The sequence below is a fragment of the Numenius arquata genome, chromosome 9 (assembly GCF_964106895.1).
Source record: "Numenius arquata chromosome 9, bNumArq3.hap1.1, whole genome shotgun sequence".
NCBI lineage: Eukaryota > Metazoa > Chordata > Aves > Charadriiformes > Scolopacidae > Numenius > Numenius arquata.
In genome coordinates this window covers 59,368,176-59,395,200 of record NC_133584.1, presented here as the reverse complement: position 1 = coordinate 59,395,200, position 27,025 = coordinate 59,368,176, and the positions used below count along the sequence as shown (strand labels likewise).

The 27,025-nt window shown below is 41.2% G+C and overlaps 1 protein-coding gene across 2 annotated transcripts in view; it reads left to right on the top strand.

The window, feature by feature from the left end:
• Positions 1-27,025, top strand: part of MSRA (methionine sulfoxide reductase A) — a 278,878-nt gene that overhangs the window by 94,544 nt on the left and 157,309 nt on the right. The window contains exon 2 of one of the 2 annotated variants that reach the window (XM_074153499.1): positions 14,507-14,575. In XM_074153499.1, the coding sequence (XP_074009600.1) occupies positions 14,507-14,575 (69 nt within the window). The remainder of the gene's footprint in view (positions 1-14,506; positions 14,576-27,025) is intronic. The other variant, XM_074153498.1, reaches the window with a different exon arrangement.

Here is a 27,025-nt window from a genome sequence, read left to right as displayed (position 1 = left end):
GAGAGGAACCTTTCCTGGGTCAAGCTCTTCTGTGTTGTATTTCAGAAAAAACAAAGAAGTTACACGTAGGGTGATGTTATTAGCTTGAATGGCATGTTTTAATGCAGTATTAAAATATTGGAGAAGCCGTGTTTCTCTATGACTCCCTCCACAGGAAAAAAATGTTTGAGTTATGTCTCTGTGTATGTAATTAAAGACTTGAGAAGCCACCGCTCTACTATTTATCTACAAATCCATGGCCAGCTATGAACTTCAAAGGGATTTTCCCCCTTTGAAAATGTATGTGCATGTCCAGCAAAAATTATTTTGGGTCTAATTTTGACAAGCTATGAACATAAAAAATCAATGGTGTTAAGATCCCCAGTGTCAACTGGCACCAGACCTAACTTCTTTCAGGCTGAGCCCTCGGAAAGGGAGCATCCTAAATCAAAAGTCACGTTATTTATGTAAATATTAACATGTAAAAGGAAATTATAAAAAAGCAACTTGCTTAAAAGCATTTGGGGATTTTCCCATTAGGTCTGTGCGTAGGCCGGCCTAGGATTTGGCATTTATGCTGCTGATTCACAAGCAAGGAGATGTTGAGCCGAGCCGTGCCAGGAAGCACCAACAGTGATTATCTCCCCAGCAGCAGGCTGAGGGCACATCGTTTTCCACAGTCTGGCCACTATAGGAGTTTATTTCTCCTGTGAATCTTCTGTCCTTCCTTCAGGCTGTGGTCCTTGCCCTTTTTGACAGTTTTTTTTTCCTTCTTTTTTTTCCTCAAGAAAGATGAGGGCGCCAGCTCTTCTTCCGTAATAAGGAAACAGCAGTATTCCTGGAGCTACTTTGCATCTCTCTGTGCTTCATTGCAGAATTTCTGCCTAGAGCTTTGTGCTAGTTTTCATTTTTCATGGTGTACACATGATGTCCCAGTTGAGTATCCAGTGCATGTTTTATTCATGTGCTTTTCACCCCGTCTTTGAGATCATTAATAAAGCTGCTAAATAAACCCAGGTTTAACAATCCTCCTTGCCACACCCCACTGGACATCTCCTCCCAACTCCATGTTTATCAGGCTCCTTTGTTTGGATCTCTTGGATTTCCAGCCCGTCTGACAGTATTCTTACCCAAGTTGGTTTAGATAAGGGCTTCAAGTGGGGTTTTGAAAGGCATTATCTCTCCCTCTGAAATAAAGTCCAGTTGTATTTTATAGGCTTCAATCAATTCCGACACTAACAACCAGCTGCTACTGGCACTGCCGGACAAGCAGTAATGGTAGAGATGGGATGGGTTGTTGGTGTTACGTGGAGAGCTCAATACCACCCTCTCCACCCTCTGCTCCAGGTTTGGGGCTTTTTCTCTCCATTTAGTGTTGTGCTGATCATTATAGGGAGTCAAAAAAATGTGATGTGTGCAGCTGTATTCTCTCAAATGATGGCATGCTGACCCATTCTTTTGCAGAATGGGAAAATCACAGAATCACAAAATGGCAGGGGTTGGAAGGGACCTCTGGAGATCATCCAGTCCAACCCCCCCTGCCAAAGCAGGTCCACCCTGAGCAGATTGCACAGGAATGTGTAGGTTTGAATATCTCCAGAGTCGGAGCCTCCACACCCTCTCTGGGCGGCCTCTTCCAGGGCTCTGCCACCCTCACAGGAAAGAAGTTTTTCCTCATGTTGAGGTGGAATTTCCTGTCTTCCAGTTTGTGCCCATTGGCCCTTGTCCTGTCCCCGGGCACCAATGAGAAGAGGCTGGCCCCATCCTCTTGCCACCCGCCCTTTGGATATCGTTCAGCATTGATGAGGTCCCCTCTCAGTCTTCTCTTCTCTGGGCTAATTGTCAATCCCAATTACTCAACAGCTGTGCATTTGATCCCACACAGTAAATGCAACACTATTTTTATTATTTTTATTTGGGCTACCACGCGACAATCCAGAACTGACAGAGAGCTGAAATCTCTGTAGGTCAGTTCACTGGCAACCTGACTATACATTACATACAAGCAGACTAACTAGGTTCAGGCACTGGCCCAGGTTGCCCAGAGAAGCTGTGGCTGCCCCATCCCTGGAGGGGTTCAAGGCCAGGTTGGAGGGGGCTTGGAGCAACCTGGTCTGGTGGGAGGTGTCCCTGCCCAGGGCAGGGGGTTGGAACTAGAAGATCTTTAAGGTCCCTTCCAACCCAAACCATTCTGTGATTCTGTGATTCATCTAAACTTCCATAGAGGAGAAGAAGTTTAAGGCAGGAGATCAGGAGGTAGCTGTGGTTTGGTTTATGGGGATCTCCTCCCTTCTGGGAGGCGGAGGACCATGGAAACGATGGGGAAACTTGTTAGAAAGCATGAAGAGTGATGTCTGGTGTCTCTGCCTGATCAGAGGGGGAACACAATGTTGGCAGTAGAGTCGTGGTCAGGAGGGCCTTCAAAGTAGACAAGCAACTCCTGCTTAGTGTGGTAAGAAACAATTTGAAGAGGAGAGTGACACTGTCAAACTGATGGACTAGAAGAGTGTTCTTTGCAGCGATATTCTTCTGGAATTTTAGTGCTCCAGAGAACCCTTCTCAAGACTCAAGGAAAGCATATTTTAGTAATCAAGGTGGCAGATAATGAGAGCCTAAACAAAAGATTTATATGTACATGTAGATAGAGGGGCCATACTGTAGGGAAGATAAAATCTTGCACATTTGAACACGGCATGTCTTCTTAGAAAGAGAAATTTTCTTTGTATTTCTTGTTTAATTTTTGAATTTTTGAGTGTAGGCGATCTCCATTTTTGTAATCTTCCAACAGGCACCCTAAAAAGTATAGGTTTTAAAAATGAAACCTGATATTTTCATGTTACATCATAACTCCAGGAGTTAGGTTTTTGGGAAGTGAAATGATGTGACAATCCCCAAAATAGCACAAGACTTGACTGCTGTGTGTACCTACTATGTTTCTGTCTGTGATACCTGTCTGAGCTGGGCGAACACTGTATTAATTAGAGGTCTATTACCCCAGCACAGCAATAAAACTGCTTGTGACATAGACTACCTTCTAGCAACCCTTGTAGATAGGATTGTTATTTTCCTCTGCTTTTGTTTCCTTTCCTATTTTGATCATATGTTTTACTGTTAATATTTGTCCTGGTTGATAACCCAGGATCTCCCTTGGTGTCAAGGCCATATTTTAATAAATATGTAGGTACCCACACGTATGTATAATCCTCCCACTGATTAGATCATAAATCTCAGTGATATTACTGCAAGTGATACGGGTGGAATTCGTCTGAGTTTGTCACTAGTTTCCTTATAATCAGTGCTCAGAAACTGATGTTTTTAAATATGATTCATTTTATCCTGAAGAAAACATCCAAAATATGCCAGATGAATCACCGCAGAAGTGTCTGGTTGTTTCCAGAGTACAAAAGGATCCAAGGCTGAGTGCTCAGATGTAATTATCCATTGTAGGTGACTGAAGCCAAGCGGCATGAATCCCAATTTAAGCGTATTTAATTTAACCTTAATGTATCTACCCCAGACCTCAAAAGCTAAATACCTGGCCTGCAGAATCAGAAAATGCATCAAGGGTACAGTCAGGATATGAGAGGTCTTGTTTCATAGAATCATAGAATCATAGAAAGGTTTGGGCTGGAAGGGACCTTAAAGATCATCCAGTCCCATCTCTCTGTCCTGGGCAGGGACACTTCCCACCAGACCAGGTTGCTCCAAGCCCCATCCAACCTGGCCTTGAACCCCTCCCGGGATGGGGCAGCCACAGCTTCTCTGGGCAACCTGGGCCAGGCTCTCACCACCCTCACAACATAGAATTTCTTCCTAATACCTAGTCTAAACTTTCTCTAGGTCTCGTGTACTTTCTGTAGGTGAAAGTCACATCATGGTACGTGGCTTTGTCTCCTTGAAAGCATTAAGTCCATTATTCTAGTTTCTAGGATGCTTTCCTCTGGCCATACCCCAAATATATCCCTGCTTCTCATATTTTCCCCCCACACCCCACCATCCTCTGTCCCAGCTGCCACGTATCCACTACCCCACACCAGTATCTACTTCTGCTCCTATGCAGAGCTTTTCCCATTGCCCTCGGCACGCTCCTGCCTTCCCCATCACACACGTGATCTCCTTTGACCTGAGACCCCACCACCCTTTCCCTTGTGGTCCATCTCTGCATGACATTCTGCTTCCTATTAGCCCGATCCCACAGCTACCGGCACAGCTGGTCAGCCACTAATCTGCAAACCCCAGTAGGATCGAAATTTCCAAATCGCTATTTCTCCTCCTCTGCATCTCCACTGCCCTCTTCTAAGAAATGAATTTTTAATTTTCAAAACCTTATTTTCCTGTTGTTGCTGTTGGTACATTTCCCAGGAAGAACCGCAGAACAAAATCAGCGTGCAATAATCTCGCCTTTGTTCATTAAGCCGAACCTATGTTTTTTGTGGAGTCCATGTGTTTTGGGGTCTGAACTGACGCACTGCGCTAGGACGCATCAGGGTTTGTAGCATCAATCAGTTTCTGTGTCATAATCGGTTTGATAGAATGGATGCAGCAGAACACGGTGTGTCACATTGGGAGACATCATCTCCAGAATACATTTCAAAACTGTTCTCAGCTACCACTCTTCCTTTCCTGACCTATTTTAATAAGCAAAGTTATTTATTTTTCGGCAAAATCTGTAATTAACATTTCCCATTGAATGATGCCGTGCTTTTTTAATAATAGTTGGGAACCACCATGTGAGAAAAGTAGCACAATACTACAAATGGTTGTAGGCAGTGAATTACTGTTAAGTAGCTGACCCCTCTTTTTAATTGGTAATGAGTTGACAGCTGATCTCCGCCGTATGACAGAGGATGGAACTAGAGAAGGGAGAGGTGAGAGAAACCCAGTAGATCATGTACGCCATCTCTCTGCCAGTGCTGAGAACCAAAATGACTTGGCAGAGATGGAAACAGAAATGGCTGGGTTCGGGCAGCAGTGTCCCTGTGCTGAAAATATCCTTTGGGAGGCAAAGTGATGTGAAACGTAACACTTTGGGTTTCATCTGATATGACATTAGATTTTCTTATTACACAGGAGCTTGCAGAACTGACAGTTCTGCTCATTGAACTAGACCTGGAAATAAAGAAGAGCTGCTATTTCATCACCAGCTATGAAGAATTTATGGATGGAATTCTGCCATAAATTACACATCTAATACCACCATTAGCTCCACAGAGGCCTGAAGTGCAGCCCTTTCCCTCTCGTGCCCCTGGTGAAACTATACTTCCATGGATTTTTCCATTGAGGAGCTTTCCGTAATCCCCCAAATGATGAAGAGAGGCTCCACCCTCAGGGACAAGGATGAATGGGTGGTTTTAGACAGTTTAGGTTGGAAATGGGGGGATTTAGTAGGTAATTCCTATTCCTTCAGCAGCGCTACCTACAAGCTTTCTCTATAAGAGCCAGGCTTCCCTTCTGTCCTTTCCAGATCATTGGGAAACCATCTCAAAAGCATTTTCTGATAACCGGGAGATCTAGGGAGATAGAAAGAATGTAAGTAAGGTGAAAGATTTCCCCTCTGTCTGAATACATAAGGATCTGGTTCAATATTAATGACTGAAAAAATCCTACTTTCGTAAACTTTATAGAATAAATTTATAGAATAAGAAATACAGAAAAATTTATAGAATAAATATCCTCATATATGACATAATTTGATACATAGTACATGTATAACTCTTCTTGGCTTACACATCGGGTACCATATTAGAGAGCTAAGCCCTTTTTTTAAAGGAAATATCTTCCAGGTTATGAAATAGGTTGATGGTGAAAAGTTTTTGCGTTTATGCTTTTGTCTGAAAGAACTCTCGAGCATACTCCTGGAATTACTGACAAAGCAATCCCAGTCACTGTTTTGATCAAACTATCAGCAGTGAGAATGATAGGACAAAAAAAAAAAAAAAAGAAAGATTCTGGGTCTGTGACAGCTGAGCTTTCAAACCAGAATTTAGTGAGATTGACTTCAAATCGGATGAATCAATTGTTAAAAGATTTATCAGAGATTTAGTAATTTAAAAAAAGAAATAAAAAGGTTTAACAACCACTGCTAAAGGATTTAACAGGGGTAAGGTAGAGTGAAAAAGAAACCCAAAAACCTTATTAGGTTTAAAAAGTCAGGCTTCAAGGCTCATATTTAGGTATATAAATGACCTGTTTCTCAAAAGTACTGGCCATTTGTGGCTTTCAGTGAAGTTCATAGAAATTCTGGAAGCCCAGAAGTTTTCAAATCAGGTAATTTACTCAGGTACCTCATTTTAAGTACAAGTGCAATAAAGGTGAGATCCCTGTTTTCTAAACCAGGTGAATGAAGCACGATGAAAATCTAGTCAGATGACACGTGAATATACTGAAATGAGTTCTGTTTTAAAGATGGCGAGTAAGTTCTATACTTGGAAATGGGAAGAACACGTTTGTTACTGTCTTTTAATTCCACAGGCTGTGTAACCCAATGGAAATGCACATTGTAGTAGAGTTAGTTCACTGTTAATAAATGAAATGCTGCCTGTAGACTTCAATATAGTTACTGTAAAGGATATGGCTATTTGAAAAAATGAACAGGTATCTGGTTCATTCTCTGTTGACATGAACTGGTTAAATTAAATGGTTAAATCAAAATTTTTTTTTTTTTTTAAATACTGGTAAGTAAGGCTAATTTTTCTTCCTTTGAGCTCAGTTTTCGTGTGTCACCTGTGTTGAACTTTTACCCCAGGGAAATTAATTTTCCTTTTTTTTTTTTTTTTTGCTATTTAGCCTTCTTTAGCTCAGAATTTCTTCTTTTTGGTGACACAGACTTTTTACTCGTTACATGTTAAGCGGCAGCACTACGCTGCCAAACTTCCACCATTTTTTTTTTTCTGAAATGTTGCAGTCTTTTACTGGAAATAAAAATTAGATAATCTCTTGTTTACGGGACAGAAAAGAAACCCACTGGCCTTCAATTATGTGCTGTATATTGATGGTGCACAGCAGTAAAAAGTGTTATATGAAAAAGCAGTAGGGGACGATCAGGCCGGAGAGCCCGTGTGTCTCGCAGTGGGTGACCAATCATGCCACGAGGAGCTTTTTTCTCAACATCTTACTCCTCACAAAGCACTTCCCTCATCTTCTGCTATGGGTTACCTTTGTTGTTACATCGGTTTTCAGGCTGCTGATAATTCTGTCTTCTCCTAAAGCAGTAAAACTTTCTCAGCCATCGCAGGAGCAATGAATCTGGCATCTCCTCATTGTAGCCTTCATTTTACTGTGGTTTCTCTGGAGTGTGCAAACTCCGACACCAAAGTTAAACTTGGGCATTCAATGAATTTTTAAATAAAAAACCGTCGCAGCTGTAGGTTCCGGTGAAATGCCATCAGTCTGTCTCCGTGTTACGGGTTTGCAAGCGGCGTCTGTCATCCCACTTTTCATTACTTCGCTTCGGAGAGGCGGAGTTGTGACTGGGGATGACATTCTCCTCTCATAGCTAGAATTTAGGAGGCATTTAAATAACTTGCTTATTCAATGCTGAACATTTTTCTTCACCCCTCTTTATTTAGATGAAAGCAGTCCTTTTCACATGGGCCTGGCTCTAAGTTTTATGGCCCTTTATTGGCTCCAAACTTTTGTTTAAAATTAATATGGCAACTATGCTAAATATTCTATGTACACACCATGCAAAGTGAGAAGTGCTTTTATGTTTATTTGGTGCCCGTCTTGCAATTTATATGCCACTTTGGGGAGTAATAACCACTGAGTTATTTTTATAACTGTTTTACAAACATCGTGTATCGCAGAATCAGAGAATGGTCGGGGTTGGAAGGGACCTCTGGAGATCATCCAGTCCAACCCCCTGCCAGAGCAGGTCCACCCAGAGCAGGTCCCACAGGAACGTGTCCAGGAGGGGTTTGAATGTCTCCAGAGAAGGAGACTCCACACCCTCTCTGGGCAGCCTCTTCCAGGGCTCTGCCACCCTCACAGGAAAGAAGTTTTTCCTCATGTTGAGGTGGAATTTCCCGTGTTCCAGTTTGTGCCCGTTGGCCCTTGTCCTGTCCCTGGGCACCAATGAGAAGAGTCTGTCCCCATCCTCTTGCCACCCGCCCTTTGGCTATTGCTCAGCATTGATGAGGTCCCCTCTCAGTCTGCTCTTCTCCAGCTGAACAGCCCCAGGTCTCTCAGCCTTTCCTCAGCAGAGAGATGCTCCAGTCCCTTCATCATCTTCTTATCTCCTTACCTGCTTTCTCCATTATCTGTCCAAAATTTCCAGCCCCTCAGTGATCTCAGTAGCCAACGGAGAAAAAAAACTCCACCATGTCTGAGATGTGATGGAAAGTGTAGGAAAAAGTGCCTGAGGCAAAATAGAGAGGAGAAAGGAGTCGTTCAAGCAGCAGCTGATTCACTTTAGGAAGTCCCTCTCTTGCCCCATCACTGCTTTTCCCTTTTCCTCCTCCTCTCCCCATCTACACATCATGTTTGTGCTGGGAGGAGATGGAGGAGGCTCATGGAAATTGGTTAATCAGCTATTTTCAATTCAATTCCTGGCTGTGCTTACCATGGAAAATTAACAGTCCTTGTGTATAAATATGACCCCTACTCCTGGATTAATTTGATTATGTGAGAATCTCAGTTTTCATTTTAAAAAAATAACTTTCTGGCTGCTCTGATAAAACAAGTTTGGATATGTAGTCTAAATATTCCCTCATGGTTTAAAAATCATAAGATAAACATGAAGAACATATGAGTCTCCTACTAATAAAAAAATAAATGTTCTCAAATTTTTACAATGATTGCTTGAGACTGAATATTTTGAGAGCAGAAAATGTCTGATTTTCGCTCGGCGCTGGATCAGCATTCTGCGAGAGCCAGATCTTTTTGAGCAGCTTTATTTGGGTCCACAAATAGAGAACTGATGTTCGGTAATGACCGGGGCTATCTTAATCTGGAGTTCCTCACGAATATCTTCAGTTACGCAAAATGCCTTGTAGAGACTTTCTGCGCTGCTGATTTCATTCTGATTTCATTCAACTTTTGTTTCGTCTGTGCTACGGTGAGAGAGGATTTTGCCTATGAGCGAGTGGCTGCTCTGCATTAGGCCAGGGCTTTAATTTTGCATATTTAAGAAAGAAGCACAAACTTCAGTCTCTAATAATCGCGAGTTTGATTCCGTTAAAGGTCTGATAAGCGCTATAAATTTTGTGGCAATGACTTTATTAGGAATCTAACTTAACGGCATTGAGTTTTTATTTACCTGAGCTTTAAATTTCCTCTGGGCTTTTAGCAAAATGGTAAATCTGTTTAGAAACTAAGTCAGGCTGGTCTGAAAGGAAATAGTTTTTATAAAAATTTCTCATTTGAACATCCTTCATTGTTAAATTTATCTATTACAGGTGTGATACCGTCGACATACATGGAACTGCGAAGATAAATGAATTGTATACTAATAAATTAAAATGTGCCGGAGAACAGGTCCAGGCACTGGAACTTCATTGTCCACCTGGTAAATTGCTAGGATAGGATCTAACGTGATTTCAGCTGAGCTAATTAACACCATCTCAAATAGTTTCTAGATATGACTTGTTTATTTTAATAGTTTACTAGTGCAGATATAATCCGTGTGTGGACAGAACTTTACTTGAAGTCAGTGAACTTTTAGCAAAGGGCCATTGTAGGACTATGTTAGAAGCTATGGAGCTGCAAAGACTGAATAATGCCAAAGAAATATTGAGGACCTGATTAGCAACTTTTGATTATCTTTCCATATATTATGCTGTTTCACCTCTCCTATGAGGACAGGCTGAGAGAGTTGAGGGTGTTCAGCCTGGAGAAGAGAAGGCTCTGGGGAGACCTTAGAGCCTCTTCCAGTCCCTAAAGGGGCTCCTGGAAAGGTGGGGAAGGACTCTTGATGAGGGAGGAGAGCCACAGGATGAGGGGTAATGGTTTTAAACTGAAAGAGGGGAGATTTAGACTAGATGTTAGGAGGAAATTCTTTGGTGTGAGGGTGGTGAGAGCCTGGCCCAGGTTGCCCAGAGAAGCTGTGGCTGCCCCATCCCTGGAAGGGTTCAAGGCCAGGTTGGAGGGGGCTTTGAGCAACCTGGTCTGGTTGGAGGTGTCCCTGCCCAGGGCAGGGGGTTTGGAACTGGATGATCTTTAAGGTCCTTTCCAACCTGAACCTTTCTATGATTCTATGATTCATGGATACAGAGGATCCGTGTAGGATTATTTCTGTAAAAATCCTGAGAAGCTAAGGAGAGAGGGCCAGGCACTGCACCCGTTTAAAGCAGACTTTGCCTCAAGCTGAAGTTGAATGTCAAGACCTCCAGGATATGTGTTGCTTTCAGCGTATCCTAGTTCTGTTCAGCAGGGAGCAAAGAATGTTGCAGATCTCTCTCAGGCTTAGTTTGAAAAATGGTGAAAATCGTTCTTGCAGTTGAGGATGGAGCAGCATTCAACTGTTCTGAGGGCAAGTCCCCCATTGTTTGCTTTGGTTCATGGAAATGCTGACAGCTTGAGTATCAATAAAACAGAAATAAAAATTTATTCCTTACCAATTGGCTTTCTGTTGAAACCCTGAGGATCAAGAAGATCAAGAAGATAAAATAAAGACATTAATGTCCTCACAATTCTACTTTTCCATGTGCCTGGTTGCTGTTGAAATCTACTGAAGGATTAACCCTGTAAATATTGACAGTATTAGGGTGACACTAGGAAGCTGAATTTAACTTCTCAAAGCCAGGTCAGTGTTCACTGATCATCTTTCCATGACTCTGTATCCACGGCTCTGGTTTTATCTTATTTATTTATTGTAAGCCCTTATCTCTGGACTGACGATGAGCTTTGAACAGTCATTTATTCTTTCTGTTGACAAGTTACAGGGCAAGTCCTTCTAATTTTTTTTCTAATTTGACGGGGCCAAAGGATTTCTGATTTTCTGGAGCTACTCAATCCAATTTGTAGGTGTGAATTAAAGCTTATGTTTTCACAAGAAAAACTGTGCAGTAAAAAGCCAGAAACTGCAATGTTCTTTGAATAGTGTACTTGTTGAGAGGCTCTTTATATTTATTTGTTGTTACTGTCTTCCTAAGGTTGAATATATGTTTTGTGAAAGTCCAAGTTTTTTTTTTTTATATTTTACTATTTAGTGCATCTAGACAGAGGGCAGAGAATACTGGAAAAATTGTAAAACAAAGTATGAATGACAAGAAAAGGAATTATTTTATCTGTCTACAATCTTTGAAACAAAAGTATGATGGCATCGGAAGACAGCTTGAGGACTCTGAAAATATTATTTTCATTCAAGCCCATTTCACCTCTAAAAGTTTAATTTTAATTTTAATATATTGAAAGCCTCCCCATTTGAAATGATAACTACTTCATACATCATATATGTCATTCACTCTTTAAATGAAGGCAGCGATCGGGAGTAGGGCAGGGTTAGTTTATTTGATCTCGCATGATGTTTCATAATTTTTCTGGCTGTTCGCTCATCTCAGATGGCTGTAGATCATGTTAGTAATAAAAGCCAGAGCTAACGAGGTTGAAACTTTGTACGGCCCTGGTCATATTACTCCCACTCTGGAACCTCCCAACAATTTCCTTCCTAAAGCCCCTCTCTTGGCTGGTGTGGCCCAGGGCATTCAATCTTCTTAAAGGCAAACAATTGACTTTATGGCGCCTCTTGCTCCGGTTGCAGGTAACCCTGATTTTCCCTTCTCATTGACTGTTGATAAATGTTTGACGCCAGCTGGGATTAGTACTGTGCTGTGCCTCCCTGCTAATGAAAAATATTGCTTTCAGAGAATTCGCAAGGCAATCCCATGTTCCTAATTTGACCTGTTTTATTCCTCACCAGGTTCTGTACTACAGGAAGTAAAATAATTCACATACTGAGAAAATCTCCTGCCTTTCTCCCTGGAAAGTATTTTGTGAACAGAAACTTCTGTTTTGAGTTCAGGCAATATTCTTTCTTTCCATCGTTGAAAATGAGTCTTAGTAGATGAAGAAATGAATGTGGGGATACCGGTGAAAAGGACTGGGAATATTCTGTTGTGATCTGTATATTTTATTTTATTTGGAGGTTGGAGAGCTCATTTCCAGGTTATACATACAACCCTATAATATCACAAGGAGTAGAATTTTCTCTATGCTCAGGAAAGTACATTGGGATGAAAGAGAAGTACATTGAGATGTGAAGAATGTACTACTAAGTTTGGAAACTGAGCAGTTTCTAGCCCCTGGGAGCCATCTTGTCACAGAGGGAGTAAAGCCAGGCTTTGACTATTTTATAGCACAGAAATCATCCCTGTGAGTACCAGCGGTGCTGTAATACTGCACTTTCCTGTATGCTGTGTGTTCCTTGAAAGTCGCAGTCTTGATTTGGCTTTTATGCAAATGCTTTGTATAAGAAGAGATGGCTCCAGGGAGACCTTAGAACTCCTTCCAGTCCCTCAAGGGGCTCCAGGAAAGCTGGGGAGGGACTCTTGATCAGGGAGGGGAGCCATAGGACAAGGGGGAAGGGACACTGAAAAGAGGGGAGATGGAGATGAGATGTGGGGAAGAACTTCTTTGCTGTGAGGGTGGTGAGAGCCTGGCCCAGGTTGCCCAGAGAAGCTGTGGCTGCCCCATCCCTGGAGGGATTCAAGGCCAGTTTGGAGGGGGCTTGGAGCAACCTGGTCTGGTGGGAGGTGTCCCTGCCCAGGGCAGGGGCTTGGAACTGGGTGATCTTTAAGGTCCCTTCCAACCTAAACTTCTTTGATTCTGTCATTCTATTATATATAATTTAGTCTTAAGCTGCAGCTCCTGACAGCTGTAGCTCATCTGTCTGCTTCCATAGACAAGATTTCCCAGACCCCAGCTGGTCTCTAGAGAAAATGATCTTCCACCTGAGAGTGGAAAGCCAAAATGGCTAGAAGAGGACCATTTAACTCAAGCAAACCTCAAATGTACCAGCTTTTCAGTTGCCATGCAAACAGCAGATGAGGTTTGTGTCATGCATTAAGTTTTCTAAGAAAGATGAAAGAAACTTGGCCATGGCATAGAGGAAGTGTCCTATGTGAAAAACAGAATATGTTGGATAAATATTCATTTTAGCAAAGAGATTGCTGTTGGGTGTTGTTGTGTTGGGTGTAAATGTCCAGGTTTTGGTAGCGGGATGGTTTCAGGGGCGGCCTCTGTAAGGAGTGGCCGGGGCTGCCCCGAGCCGGTTCCAGCCGGTCCCAGCCGGCCCCGCCACAGGACACAGCTGAGGCCCCCAGCGACACTGGTGGTGCCTCTGGCAAAATATACATCAGAAATGGCAAAATATGTCACGGCAGTGAGGAGTGAGGAAAAAAGTGTGAGAAACAGCCCTGTGAGCCTGAGGGTCAGAGTCTGGGATGGAGTGAAGCTGAGCCGGGGAAAAGGGGAGGTGGCTCAAGGTTTTGGTTTAAATTATCTTTGTTTCTCACTATCCAAACACATTTTAATTGGCAATAAATTAAATTAGTTTTCCTTAAATTGAGTCCGGACTGCTTTTGATGGTAATTGGTAAGTGATCTGCCTGTATTTTACCTCAACCCATGAGGGCAATGGAGCTGGTGAGGGGTCTGGAGCACAAGTCTTGTGAGGAGCGTCTGAGGGAGCTGGGGGTGTTCAGCCTGGAGAAAAGGAGGCTGAGGGGAGACCTTCTCGCTCTCTGCAACTCCCTGAAAGGAGGGTGTAACCAGGGGGGGTCGGTCTCTTCTCCCAAGGAACAGGCGATAGGACAAGAGGAAATGGCCTCAAGTTGTGCCAGGGGAGGTTTAGGATGGATATTAGGAAAAATTTCTTCATGGAAGGAGTTGTCAAGCCTTGGAACAGGCTGCCCAGAGAAGTGGTGGAATTGCCACCCCTGGAAGTATTTAAAAGATGTATAGATGTGGTGCTGAGGGACATGGTTTAGTGGTAACTTGGCAATATGAGGTTAATGGTTGGACTTTATGATCTGAAAGGTCTCTTCCAACTTAAATGATTCCAAGAGTTTTTTCATCTTGTTTTCTCCACCTGTCCTGTTGACGAGGGGGAGTGTGAGAGCAGCTGGGTGCGCGTTTGACAGCCAGCCAAGATCAACCCACCCCACTGGTGCAGAAAATACACCATATTCTTGGTCCTACAAAAAAGCTTGTGGTTGAGCACCAACATATTCTAGCAGCGATTATGATTTCCCTGCTTTCTCTGCTTGCACGAGGAGGTTGCTTTCAAGAGTACTCCGCCTTTGACAGTGATTGACTGTACGTTGCTCTGTACGTGTGTGTCACGTTAGTACCAGCTGACTTGTCTTAGGCACTAAACTGAAATGCATCTCAAGTTTATATTCTGGGACTTGTGGACAGTATTTTTGGAAAATAGACTCAGAAAGTGTGAAGTTGCAGGTGTCGGTGAATTGTACAGCTCGGCTTTCATAAATCAAACTTCAGATTTCAGTAGAACTGTAAGAAATAAACAGTTGGTTTTGTTCAAAACATATATTCTATTACATTTTGACTTTTTTTTTTTTCCCTTCTAGATAGACATCATGTCAATGGAAACAGAATGGTAGAACCTTTCCCAGAGGGAACACAGATGGCTGTATTTGGTAAGACATCAGTTATAAAATAAAAGCTCTAAGCTGTGTAGTGTTACTGCATGCCAAATTCCTTAATTTCAGCCTGAGTCCTTAGAGTTTTGGAATGTGGACTATTGCCATTTTCTAATCACTACAGTCAGCTAAAGCCACTGGTCATTTTGGGAGATGCCCATGCCCCAAGAGAAGCATATGAAGAGTATTTTTCTGAGTTATACAAAGAGAAAATTTAAACCCTTATTTTGTTCCAAAATAGAAAATTCCAATAAAAATTCCAAAATAGTAGCTTTTTATTTATGATAATTCCTTTAAGATCATTCATTATTTTAAACAAAATTCTGATGATGACCCATGATTCTCCCGACCTTAAGTCATTCAAGGAACTCGAACCATTGCAATCTACTGAGTCGTTACCATTTACATGTCCCAAACCTGCTGGTTTGTACTTTACTTTGTGAATAGTCCCGTAGAGTTCCTGTTGGGTGCCAACAGAGCTGGAAGGGTGGCCAGCTGTAAAAGAGAAGATGTTTAATTTCATTGTATCTCTGCTATTTTCTATGAAAATGTCATTCTTTGAGCCCTTTTGTAAAACTTGATAAAAGTGTTTCTCTGGAGAAATTGGTTACTTCTGGAAAACAGAATATCCTAAAATAGATCAATCACCATTTTTTTACCAAGATATGGACTTTACCCAAATCTGTGAATCATCAGAGCTGTCATTTTAGAATGTACTAATGTTAGTCCTTAAGGGCAAACCTATGGAATTTACTAGGGAAGAAAAATTTTGACAATTATTCTTAAAACTTATTGTTACAGAGAATGAAAAGTTTCTTAACCCTGTTTTGAACCATAAGATTGGATTGTTTAGAAAGGATATAATTCTCTATTAACTTCTACAGGATGGTGAAAAAGTGCCTTAGGAAATTTATTATATACTATTAAATGTTTATCTATCTGGGATGTTGAAGTAAATTTTAAATTACTACTTGATACACCTGCTATATCATCTAGCCGGATGGAGTTCTAAATCAGAGTAAGTGCAGGTCAGGTATATAAAGCAGTCATCACTATTTTTGACCTGGGCTCGCTCTAATAACATATATATTTTGGCAATCGCAAGGCAATGCGTGTAACAACAAATATGTAAAAACGGAGGATGTACCCTGGAAAGCAATGATTCTGAGAAGCAATGCTGTATAAATGCCCAGTATGATATAACAAAAAGAATAAATGCAGTCTTCAGATATGAAATCAGGGGTACAGTGTGTAGGCATCGCAGGCAGTTTTACACCTGCACACAGTGTTTCCGAGACGATACTAAAATACATTTCACATTCTATTGAGCAATTAGAGAGAATTTATTAATAAAAGCAACAAAAAAAGTGAAACACCAAAACAAACTATTAAAGCAACCAAAAGAATCTGCATATCATTGTGGTTTCAGATATGGACTGGGACAGTTAGTGGGGTGTCAGACCAGAGGTTTTAGATGTTTTGGGCTCATCAGGCTGCCAGTTGCCAAACCAGGGGGATGGAGGTCTCCTGCAGTCTTGCAGTGTGGATATCTCAGTAGTCCACAGGCACCCAGAACGAACATGGACACTTGTGTCAGGCACCCATTCAAACCAGGTGCTTCCTGAGGTTATGCATCAAGAGAAAACCCATTATTGATCACCATAAAGGCAAAAGTAGCAGAAATTATCATCTTCCCTACCTGGTACAGCAGATCACAGTAGACAATCTAATCATCCCTATGGATGTTAAAGATTCTGAATCTGTATTTTACAGGAGAAAGTAGCCTGTGTCAATATGGCATTTTCTCAGTCATTGAGCTTAGCGATGGTGATCTGATTTAATTTATATAAATAAAAGACATAGCATGAATATTTCAAAAACCTGAGCAGTGTCTGAAGGTTCTTATGTAGTAACAGTTTACGTATCTGTCTGGAATGAATTGCTTATCTTAATCTATTTTCAAACAGAGCTGTATTCACATCTGAAATATTTAGCAATTCTATGTGGAGTGCAAAGGGCTAAGTTACCCATGGACACTAATTTATTACTCCAAAAATTACCTTTTCAATTGATTATTGCAAAAAATCATAGTAAGTGTCAACTTTCCTGCAGAGCTCATATTTCTGTAGTTACTATGGTAGAAGAGGAGAAATGGTTTGTGTGTGTCCCCCTTCAGTTATGGTCATGATTTCTTCAAATTCTCTTTAGAGTTCCTCTAATCCGGTATTGTCTTTCTGCCAGTATTCCCTTGTCTGGGGATTTTGGGAACATCAAAAATATTCTTGGAGTGGTGGAATGAGAGATTGATTGGTAATTTTTTTGGAGTTAGAGGAAAACTACTGTATGTTACCTTTTGAGTTTTAAGGTTAAGATGGATGTAGAGACTCATATTTGAATTTCTTGCAGCAGGCAGGGTCAGAGAATTCTGGTATGATCTGGTATTGATGCAGTCTTCACTGTTTAAATTTTTTAACGCCCCTCCTTTATTTCCTGTGTGATGGTTAAATCAGCTTTGCAGTGGTTGTGGTGGGTGTTGGTGTGAGCGCTTCTATTAGTTCTATCACTGTTGGGTGTACATGATTTGTAAAATTCCCTAGAAAGTAATATCCTACCTACAGAATTTCAGTGGAAAAGCACCAAATCTTAAACATTCTGCTTTGAATATTTTCTGAGCAATTCTACTCTATCCCTATCAAGCCTGGTAACTCTCATAATTTTTAAATTGCCCTAGATTTTCCACAGGATTGTGATTGCAAACGTTGGGCAAGGTGGTGAAAACTCACGCTGCTGCCATCTGTGCTGTGAATAAATGGAAAACCTACATCTTCTTAGGTTTACTATTAGACCTGAAATATCGTGGTATACAAACATGACTCTGATGATAATTGTTGTCATTTGTTGCCATTGGCATCCCGTTCTGATGTGTGGTATGGAAAAATGGAGCTATGGTTGAGTTTCGCTACCTCCAAGGGCTCAGTGTTTGCTGGCCCCGTGTGAACGGGAATGAAAGGAAGCACTTGAAGAAGAAGACAATTATCTATTAGTAATTCTTCTCCTTAGATTATTATTCATCCCCTCCATGTATACTCCTCTAAGCACCAAGTTCTTTGTATTTTAGGACTCTGTAAGCTATAAGAAACTGAGGAAGAAACTGAGCTCGTCTTTCTGCTTCCACCTTAGCAAGAGAGGGCTTCTCATGCCTCTGCTCCAGAAACATCCATTAATCCTTTCGTTGGGCTTGCACAGGGACAAGGCTCGAAGAGCAGTAGTTACTGAGAAGTAACCACTCTTCCTTAAAAAGATCTACAAAAGCTAAAAGATGGTAAATAACTGTGTGATTTTGTAAATATAGCCTACTTGCAGTGAATTTTCCTGCTGCTTGGATAGTTTTAGATTCACCACTAAAAATAACAGTATAAAATGTAGTGCTGAGTTGTAAACACTAATCCTTTTACCTGCTTGCAAAATGCAGTTAGATTGCATTACAGAGCTCCGTCTTCTGCAAAACCTCCTTCAAGATGCTCTTACTAACGCTGCGTTATTTACTTTATGATGTGACTTCTTGTTTTGATCAAGGTACGGGGTGAATGTACACAGGTCATTGTTCTGGCAGCTTTCCCATTTATAGCAGAACCTCACAGTTTTCAAAGGACTATTTAAATGATCTTGAGATTCTCCGGTTGTCTGTTTAGCGTCATTAGCTGCCAAAGATACACCTATTGTTCATTAGAATAAAGAAATGTGGCCTTGTTTCTACAATGGTGAAAAAGCTGGATTCCAAGGGTGAGGGTGACTCTTTAATGGAAATCTTTTAATGCTAACCATCCAGTGGCCTCTTAATCCATTTTCCAGCTAATATTGAAGCACTAAGAGCGCTGGGACTGCTCACAGCCTCACTGGAGACACTGGAGAGTGCTATATCAAAAATCGTTGTCTCCCTTGAAGTAAAGAGGGGGGTGTATTCCCAAGTTCAGTGACTGAAACAGCTGAAACTCTGGGTACAATGTGTTTGTGTTATGGATGGCAAAGTAGAAGCTGTTCAATAAAGACCTTTCAGAAAGTTTTCTTGTAGTTTTTATGGCCATAGATATCTTCAATTGAATATATTTTGCCTGTAGTGACTGATTTTGACCAAAAACCTAACCAAAAGCCAAAACCTGAACATATATTAGAGGGCTGATGATGTTTTGAAAAGATTCAATTTAGGGTCTAAAATCAACTTTGGACAGAGGTCTGAAAAATGAAAAGAAATGCTTCAAAGCTGCAGAACATATGCAAATATAAATTAATATTTCCATCAGTACTATTGTAATTCTTTGCATATTTTAAACACATTTAAATGCACTGCTGTATCACGCTCAGGAATATTTGGGCAGGTCAGTGTTTCTGAATGTTAAGTGCATATTTTTCTTATCAACTGCTGCTATTGCAAGACTCCCAGAGCACTGATATATTCACTGTGCTTTACGTGGTACCTTATTTCTCTAAGAGGGGGCATCATGCATATGGTGCATTAATAGAGGGGCTCTTATTTACCTTTAGTAAAATCTGGCAATATTTCAAATTTGTAATCATAACACTTTTTAAATTCGGGACTAAATTGTGTTGTATTTGCTTGACATATACTGGCTAGTAATGGGATAATTGGTTTCTGGATGTAAACAAAATATAGACAGAAGTAGGATGTTAAGTAACTGATAAGATCTAATTACAGACATGTCTGACTTGGCAGACAGATCCAAGCTTGCTCACCTTCTGCTCTGCACTTATTAGACAGCAGCGTATTCCAGTAATTCTGTAGAGCCATATTATTGTTTACTTTGCCTGAGTTACTGAGTCCTGTTGAGATTCAGATGTACCCTATGCATTCCCACAATTCCTGCTGCTTCCAAAGGTTATTTAAAAACTAAAATAGGATTATACCGAGATTGTGCCATTAGTCCCAGGCAGAGCCAGGGGTTTCTCAGCCTTTGGATGTGGCCGGTTCAGCTGCCTCTGCAGTGCAGTGTCACTCCGTACCTGTGGATGTGGGCTATGGAGGTGGAAAGCTGAGCTCCTTGAACAAGACTTACTCTTGGGTGGTTCAACCCTTTCTAATAAACGCTTGATCAGGGCAACTCTTCAACTAAAGAGAAAAATAATTCCACTTGAAAGTGGGATGAAAGCTGGGGAGGGACTCTTGATCAGGGAGTCGAGCCATAGGACGAGGGGGATTGGTTTTAAACTGAAAGAGGGGAGATTTAGATTAGATATTAGGAAGAAATTCTTTGCTGTGAGGGTGGTGAGACACTGGAACAAGTTGCCCAGAGAAGCTGTGGCTGCCCCATCCCTGGAGGGGTTCAAGGCCAGGTTGGAGGGGACTTTGAGCAACCTGGTCTGGTGGGAGGCGTCCCTGCCCAGGGCAGAGGGTTTGGAACTGGATGATCTTGAAGGTCCCTTCCAACCCAAACCATTCTATGATTCTGTGATGTATTTAAGAATTGATCACTCTGTATAGAGTTTCTTTTACTCATTTGTGAAAGATCTACTGGTGGCCACTTCAGATAAAAAATTGTGTTAAGAAGTCCTTTGGTCTGTCTCAGTTAGCTTTTTATGATAAGCTTCTTTCTTTTCACCAGAAAAAGGAAATCACAGGAAACAAAGTTTGGACCCCAAGAGAAATACCTTTTTTTTTGTAGACAGTAGAAAATAGAACAAACAATTTTTCTCTGTTGTTCAACAAAAAGGAAGAAAACTTGAAACCATGCTACATGTCAGAAGATATTATATCTCTAGCTGAAGAGAATATAGGACTTCCTGATGTTGAAACAGGTGCATGTGCAGTGACCCAAATTGTAGGAGAAACATCTACAGCAATATTGCCAGATGTTACAAGTGGAAGAACTGAGAGCCAGAGGGAATGTCTTCCAGAAGGGGTTCCTGTTTCTCATGCTAGTTCTTTTTCAACGTCTTGGAAGAGTGAAGGAACTGCACTAATTGGCTGGGTTTGTAAAGCACTGAAATGGTAACGTTGTCCTGTGCTCATGAGGTGGCGTAAAAATGGACACTGAACTTTCTGCAGCTCTGCAATGAGAAAATAAACCTGTGAAGACATTGCATCCCAAAAAGGATTGCCTAAGGGGAGGCTGCTCTGTCCCCAAACCAAATCCTGTTCCCGTTCTTACCTTTGCGGTATGTTTATTAAAGAAGTATATAATTATTTCCCATTTTCTTTTTTTCATCTTCGAAATACTGACTTAAGGCCAGTGTCTTTTTGTTGCCTCTTCCAGAGAGCTAAAACACGACCCACTTCCCTGCCTCTTCTCTCTGGTCCTGGCCCATCCTTATTGCCGCCAGTGCCTAAACATCCTCTTCCTTGTAATCTGGCCTGAAGTATGATGCTCCGGTTTGCTGGCCAAAACTTCAGGGGTTGGATCAGCTCTAAGAACTTGCCAGGGAAGGTTCTCTGTTTAGGATTTAAAAATCTAACTGGGGAAGCCCTGAGTTGAAAATTTCCCCCTAAGCCTGCTGTAAAATAAGGTGATAAAAGCAGAAATAAACATAATTCTGGGACCTTTTAAAAATAATAATCTTAATATTCAATTTCTGTTATTATATCATAGGCATTATGCATTAAATGCTGGTGATCTGATTTGGTATCATTGTGCATTGACTCTGCAGTAGCGTAAATGGCCTGTTGCTGAGCACTACGTGAGACAGACCCAGATAAATACAAAATGCTACAGTCTGCTTGGTCTTTGCCAAGGACATTTCCTGACATTTATAAACACTAATAAGGGCCAATAATATATCCCTAATGCAAAGTGAAAGCTGTCCTTGATCAGCACAACCCTTCACAACGTTTTTTTTTTTTTTTTTTTTTATTTCAAAGGATCCACATCTCTTTTTCTTTTCGCTTCTGAAAACAAAAGTAATGTGGCCTTCAAACACAATATCTGTCCTTCTCCATCGGGGACTTGTTTATGTTAATTTAGCTTTCTTGAGGTAATGAAGACTTTAGCTTTGTGTGGATTTCCACTTAGAGCGCGTATTGCACATTAGTGAAGATCTGGAGGTTTTTAAAAGTAAATCAGATCGCAGCTTTTCAATCAACAACGTTCGCCTTAAAACAGCCATTTAATTATGTTTTGGGCACTTTCCCTCTGAAAGGAGTAGAAGAGACATAGTTAATTTTCATGGGGTTTGGGATAAGGCTCAGTGATCTCCAACGGCAGGAATTGTCTCTAACATACAGTTTATTTTCTATGCAAAAAGCCAGCAAAAGCCCCTAGATTACTTTAGCAGTGCAAAAGCCTTGTAGAGAAGCAATTTCTTGCCAATGATAAATAGGGCTATATCAGTGACTAGGATGAACATATGCTTGGCATCATTCTGAGTTGGTTTAAGTTTGAAATAGAAGTAAATTATCCTGTTAATGACTAGAGGCTGCCCTCATCAGATTTATGCTGCTTTGCGGGAGATATATGTGCGCGTGTGTGTGTGTGTGTTTGTGTGCTGGGATATATGATATACACACACACATTTACCATCAGCATTTATCCTTTGATTCCTGTTAATAAAGCCCAGAGCATGATGACATAGCATAAAATATAGAGAACAGGGATGATTGATTCTATTCAGCCATGAAAAATGTGATGCTAATTGTCAGCAGTAACAACAGCAGAGAAAAAAATAATATAAGGGGGTTTTTGGAGGGATAAAATTGTGTTGTTTTGATAATTTTAAACATACTGTGACATTCACAAAGTATTGTCGGTGCATCTTACAGATTCTAATGGATTTATCTTTACAACCCTGCTGTCACAGACTGACAATATTAGAGCTGGGGATGTGAGACTGAGCAAATAGGGTCCTATATTAAAAAATATAGATTACTTACTATTGCGTTATTCAATTTGGGGGTAATTTGAAGTGATTTTCCTGATTTTCAGGAGTTTTTCTCACCTAATGAAGTTATTGGTGATCTCAAAAAAGGTATCATTAGATATCTTGCTTAAAATCGAAGCGACAAAAATCTTCAGCTACTTTTAAAATGCTTGCTCAGAAACGCTCCTGAAGCTTGGGGGAGTCAACTGGAATCTTTATATTGATCTCATTGGTGCTTTCAACTCATCGGACTGGAATTAACCTCAGTAGATTTTAGGTGTGTAATCTAAAGTCATCTTCAAGAATTTCTCCCTAGTCAGAGAAAACACATTTGGAGGTCAGTTCACAAGGGCTGTCTCAGTAAGGAACACATCACCCTCTGTAGGTGCCTTGTTCTGTCAAAAGCTGTCTAAACAACTATCTTAGACTAGGGGGAGTTGATTCATTTGCGTAAATAAGTTGAAAATAGTTTATGCCATTTGAGGTGTCCTAGGGCATTTGGGACATCCACAGGGGGCTGGCAGGGATGATACAGGGCTCACAGGAGATCTCTGCTCTTCTCAGCTAGGAGATTCAAGCCAGACAGGTTTATCTAGGACATCCCAAATGATACGAGATACCTGTGTTTAGGGATTCAATGTACATAAAAAGATATCTAAATATAACTGTAACATATATGTGAAATTGTCCTTGATCTCCAGCTTCCAAGGACATGGGTCTGCTTTTTGGCATATGTGCCCCTCTTATGCCAGTCTTGTGCAGAATTGCTCATAAGGCATGTCAGATGACACCAGATGCCTTTATGCATTGATACTGAGCCCTGGATCCCCACTGACCCTCATGGGAGCTGGGACAGCTTTTGTCACGTGTGAACATCGATTTGTATATCTAAATTTGAGATCTAAATGCAGTTGTCCAATTTGCATGTTGAAGCTTGCGCTAGAGGTCTCTATTTCAAGTGCTGGAGAAGAATTGCTTCTGGAGTGTGTCTCACAGAACCTCTTACAACCCAGTATCTGCCAGGTACACTGTTTGCCCCTCTGTTTAGGGGATTGCCCACATTATTAGATCATTTTCAATGGCAATCTATTCTGGCTAGTACAGGCTCTCTGCTTTTTCTGGGAAGCACACACAAATCTTTTGTCCTTAGGAGAGAGTGAAAACTCCATGCTTAAAGAGGGCCAGACAGCATTTTGTTCCAGATTTTTCTTCTAGAATGCCTCCCCACTTTGCTCTCCGTGCAGGACACACTTTAGAAATGAAGGAAAAAATAGCCTTCAACATCTACAAGAAATAAATAATATGATGGTTTTTTCAAATAAGATACGAATTAATCACAAAAAAAATTCTGATTTGAGTTGAACTGTAAGTAATTTTGAAACAGCCGTAGTTATTTGTTTGTGAGCCAGGGAAAACAGCATGCAATATGTCAGGCTTTGAGATAAAATTTATTGGTGTGTCATTGGCTTAAATCCAACATTATGCTCATAAATAATATAATCCTGGTGTGACACATTTCTGCTTGAACCTTGACTGAAAATTATTGAGAATCATGTTATGAATTATGTAGTAGCAGTCGTGCATTCAAGTCAAAAGGCTCTAACTTGAGTGAAATGCTGGAATGTGTTTGTAATTAGGTACACTATCTGAAGGTGCCTGGTTGCAGAAAAGGTGAGGTGTCTTTCTGTGTATCCAGAGGTAGAACACGGAGCCTCGCTGCAGATGCAGGCGAACGGCCGTCCAGCTTTTTATTGACTCGTTCTTCTGGGATGGAGAGTCTAATGTGGTTGAATGTGGTGGTGTCATCTCCATCACTCTCTTGTATACTCTTAGCACTGCCTTTTGTCTCTTAATTTATACCGGCTCAATATGACCGGAGGCTCCAGACAAACCTTGATGATAATATACAGTCCAGCTGCACGGCAGGAGGGGAGTAACTTGGTGTTATTCAGTGGAATGTGCCTGACAAGCCAAAAAAAAGGCAGATGTAAGGGCTTAAGCATCAAAATGGTTATACTCAGGCTCATCAAGGGTGATGGTGTTTATCCCTGTGGCAGATACAGAGATTATCAACTGCTTTGCTTTATGGAAACCAATAAACCCAAAATTTACTGTGCTGCTACATTAAGATCTGGGCATGTTTCTTAGATCTAGAAGGACTTTTGGTAGCTCACATGGTCCCTCTTCAAATCACTGTGTCGTGTGCTGCTTGGCTGTAGTGGTTATTTCTAGTGTCCCGCAGAAATTCATACCTGGGTTCTTCTCTGTCTTTGTTTTTGTCCTTACTGTCTGCACACTGCTTTGTTCCCAGGCTGTCTTCTAGAGATGAGACCTGCGTGTGGTTCTGGGGGTAGTTCATCCTGGGTACCCTGCCTTCTACTCACGCTGTGAAGCAGAGTGAAGTCACTCCTTCTGCTCTGTACTATCCCCCGATATTCTCCTGGCAGGCCTGGTATCCTCAAATGTCCTCAGATATGCTCTCACATCATGCCCCAATGTACGAGGCCCTCACCCTTGGGCTTTAGCTATAGAAGCCCTGCTCTTAATGGGCCGCCACTGATTTGGAACAAAACCCTAAACTGAGAAAATGTGTGTGCCCATATACACACAACACTAATTATGCCTTAGAGCCATAGGTGAAATGTATTTTGCAGTATAAATGGAAGAACAAGGTCGTTGACCATGTTTCCCATCTCAGAGCTTTAGCTTTTCTTAAATTTCCTAGATCTCATGCCAGGGTGTGTCCTGAAAAGAGGGAACAGCAGTGTTGCATGAATAAATGAAGCCAGGCCATGAACTACCTGTGGTACAGGCTTATTCAGCCAACTAGAGCTGACTGCAGTGTGAGAATGTAGCATCTCAGAAGGATTCATGAATACTCCTGCCTCTTACTTGTTCTAGTAGTGTTTGTACCTTCAGATGAAGAAGACTGCATATAACCAGAGACTTTTAAGATGGATTTCCTCTTGCTGGCCAATACCTTCTGTGTCCTATTTTTGCTTTCATCAACAGACTTTTGAATAGGTCACCGATTCCTTGGTGCATGTGCAGGGCCAAAACTTGTATTTTTATAAGGTATATTTATACTTGAACTTTTTTAATCTTCAGTTAAAATATTACCGCTTACTTCATTTTAAAACTGACCTAGGTCCCCTCCAGTTATTTGTTCCAGACTGCAGTTATTTATGCTTTACGATGCTGTAGACCAAAACCAAGGGTAAAACAAAGATGTTTGTAGTCTTGTGGCAGTTTTGTTGCTTTAACAGACTTATTGACTCGACACAAATAATTTCCCAAGAATTCAAGGTACTGTGTGGATCCAAAATGTTTTGGAGCCTGTGCTGGAGCTTACAGAAGTGTTGTGTTGTTTGGAACCTGAGGCTATAAGAGTGTCTCGAGCAGTTGTGCTCTCCCTGGCTATGAGTCTAAGGCACTTTGCTGATGACTCCATCAGTCATATTTTTTGCCCCCAAACTCTCTTCTTATACACAGTTTTAGGAGGGTAATATATAGATTTTAACTGATGCCTAAGTATGCAGTTCCTTTCTCTGTTGATGCCTGTTGTTGGAAAACAGAATAGGAACGGAAAAGAGAACAAAACAGGAAATTGTCATTATGCCAGTGTATAAATCCATGGTTTTTCCATACAGTGAATATTATATGCATTTCTGCACTTCTTGGGTTCAAAGAGATCTAGCAGAACTAAAAAAGGTTCAGGGGGGCAAAAGGGGTGATCAGTCCCAGCTGGACCACATAGCCGTTCTCTCACTCCCCCCACAGTGGGATAGGGAGAAGAGGGAGAAAAACAAAAAATCAACCTTGTGGGTTGAGATAAAGGGAGTTTAATCAAACAGTAAAAGAAGAAAAATAATAACAAAAATAATAATAATAGTGGTAAAAGAATAGCGTGAAAAAGAGATAACCTAGTGGGGTATGAGAGGTCTACAGAATGACGATGGGCACGGGGAATGTAAAAGGGAATTGGTTTTGCAGAATATCTGCCCATACAAGAAGCAGGGACCATAACAAAAGATGCAAGAAGGAGCCAGTTTCAAAATAAATCAGAAAAGCTGGAATAAAATAAAAGACTATTGGTCTCCTTGCCAAAGGTTTTTCTGCATACAGAAGATTTCTCAGGTTGAAATGGGGCCAGGAGAAATAGAAGAGAGATCCACTGAGCGTTGTTCAAACCACAGCGGGCTCAGGAAACCCTGCAAAAGTCAGAGACCGGGACCATAGTACCGGCAAATATCACGTGTATTTTTCCTTTTCTTCTTCTTCCCTGAGTGCCTGCTGTTGGCACCTGTGAGTTGGATCCCTATTTTTCCATATACTGTATGTCATAGATCACGTATATCACCTATGTATATCACCTATCATATCACAGTGACTGCTTTTCTGTTACAAATTAATGGAAACTGGGGGGAGTCACGTAGCTAGAACTTTTGTGCTGATTCGAAAATACTGGAGTAATTGTTGGAAATGGTGTTGAAAACCATGCAAATGCAAGCCACAGTTATCATTAGCTCCCGGTTGAGAAAGATTCGTAATGAGAAATAGTGAATTAAAGATGTGTGTGAA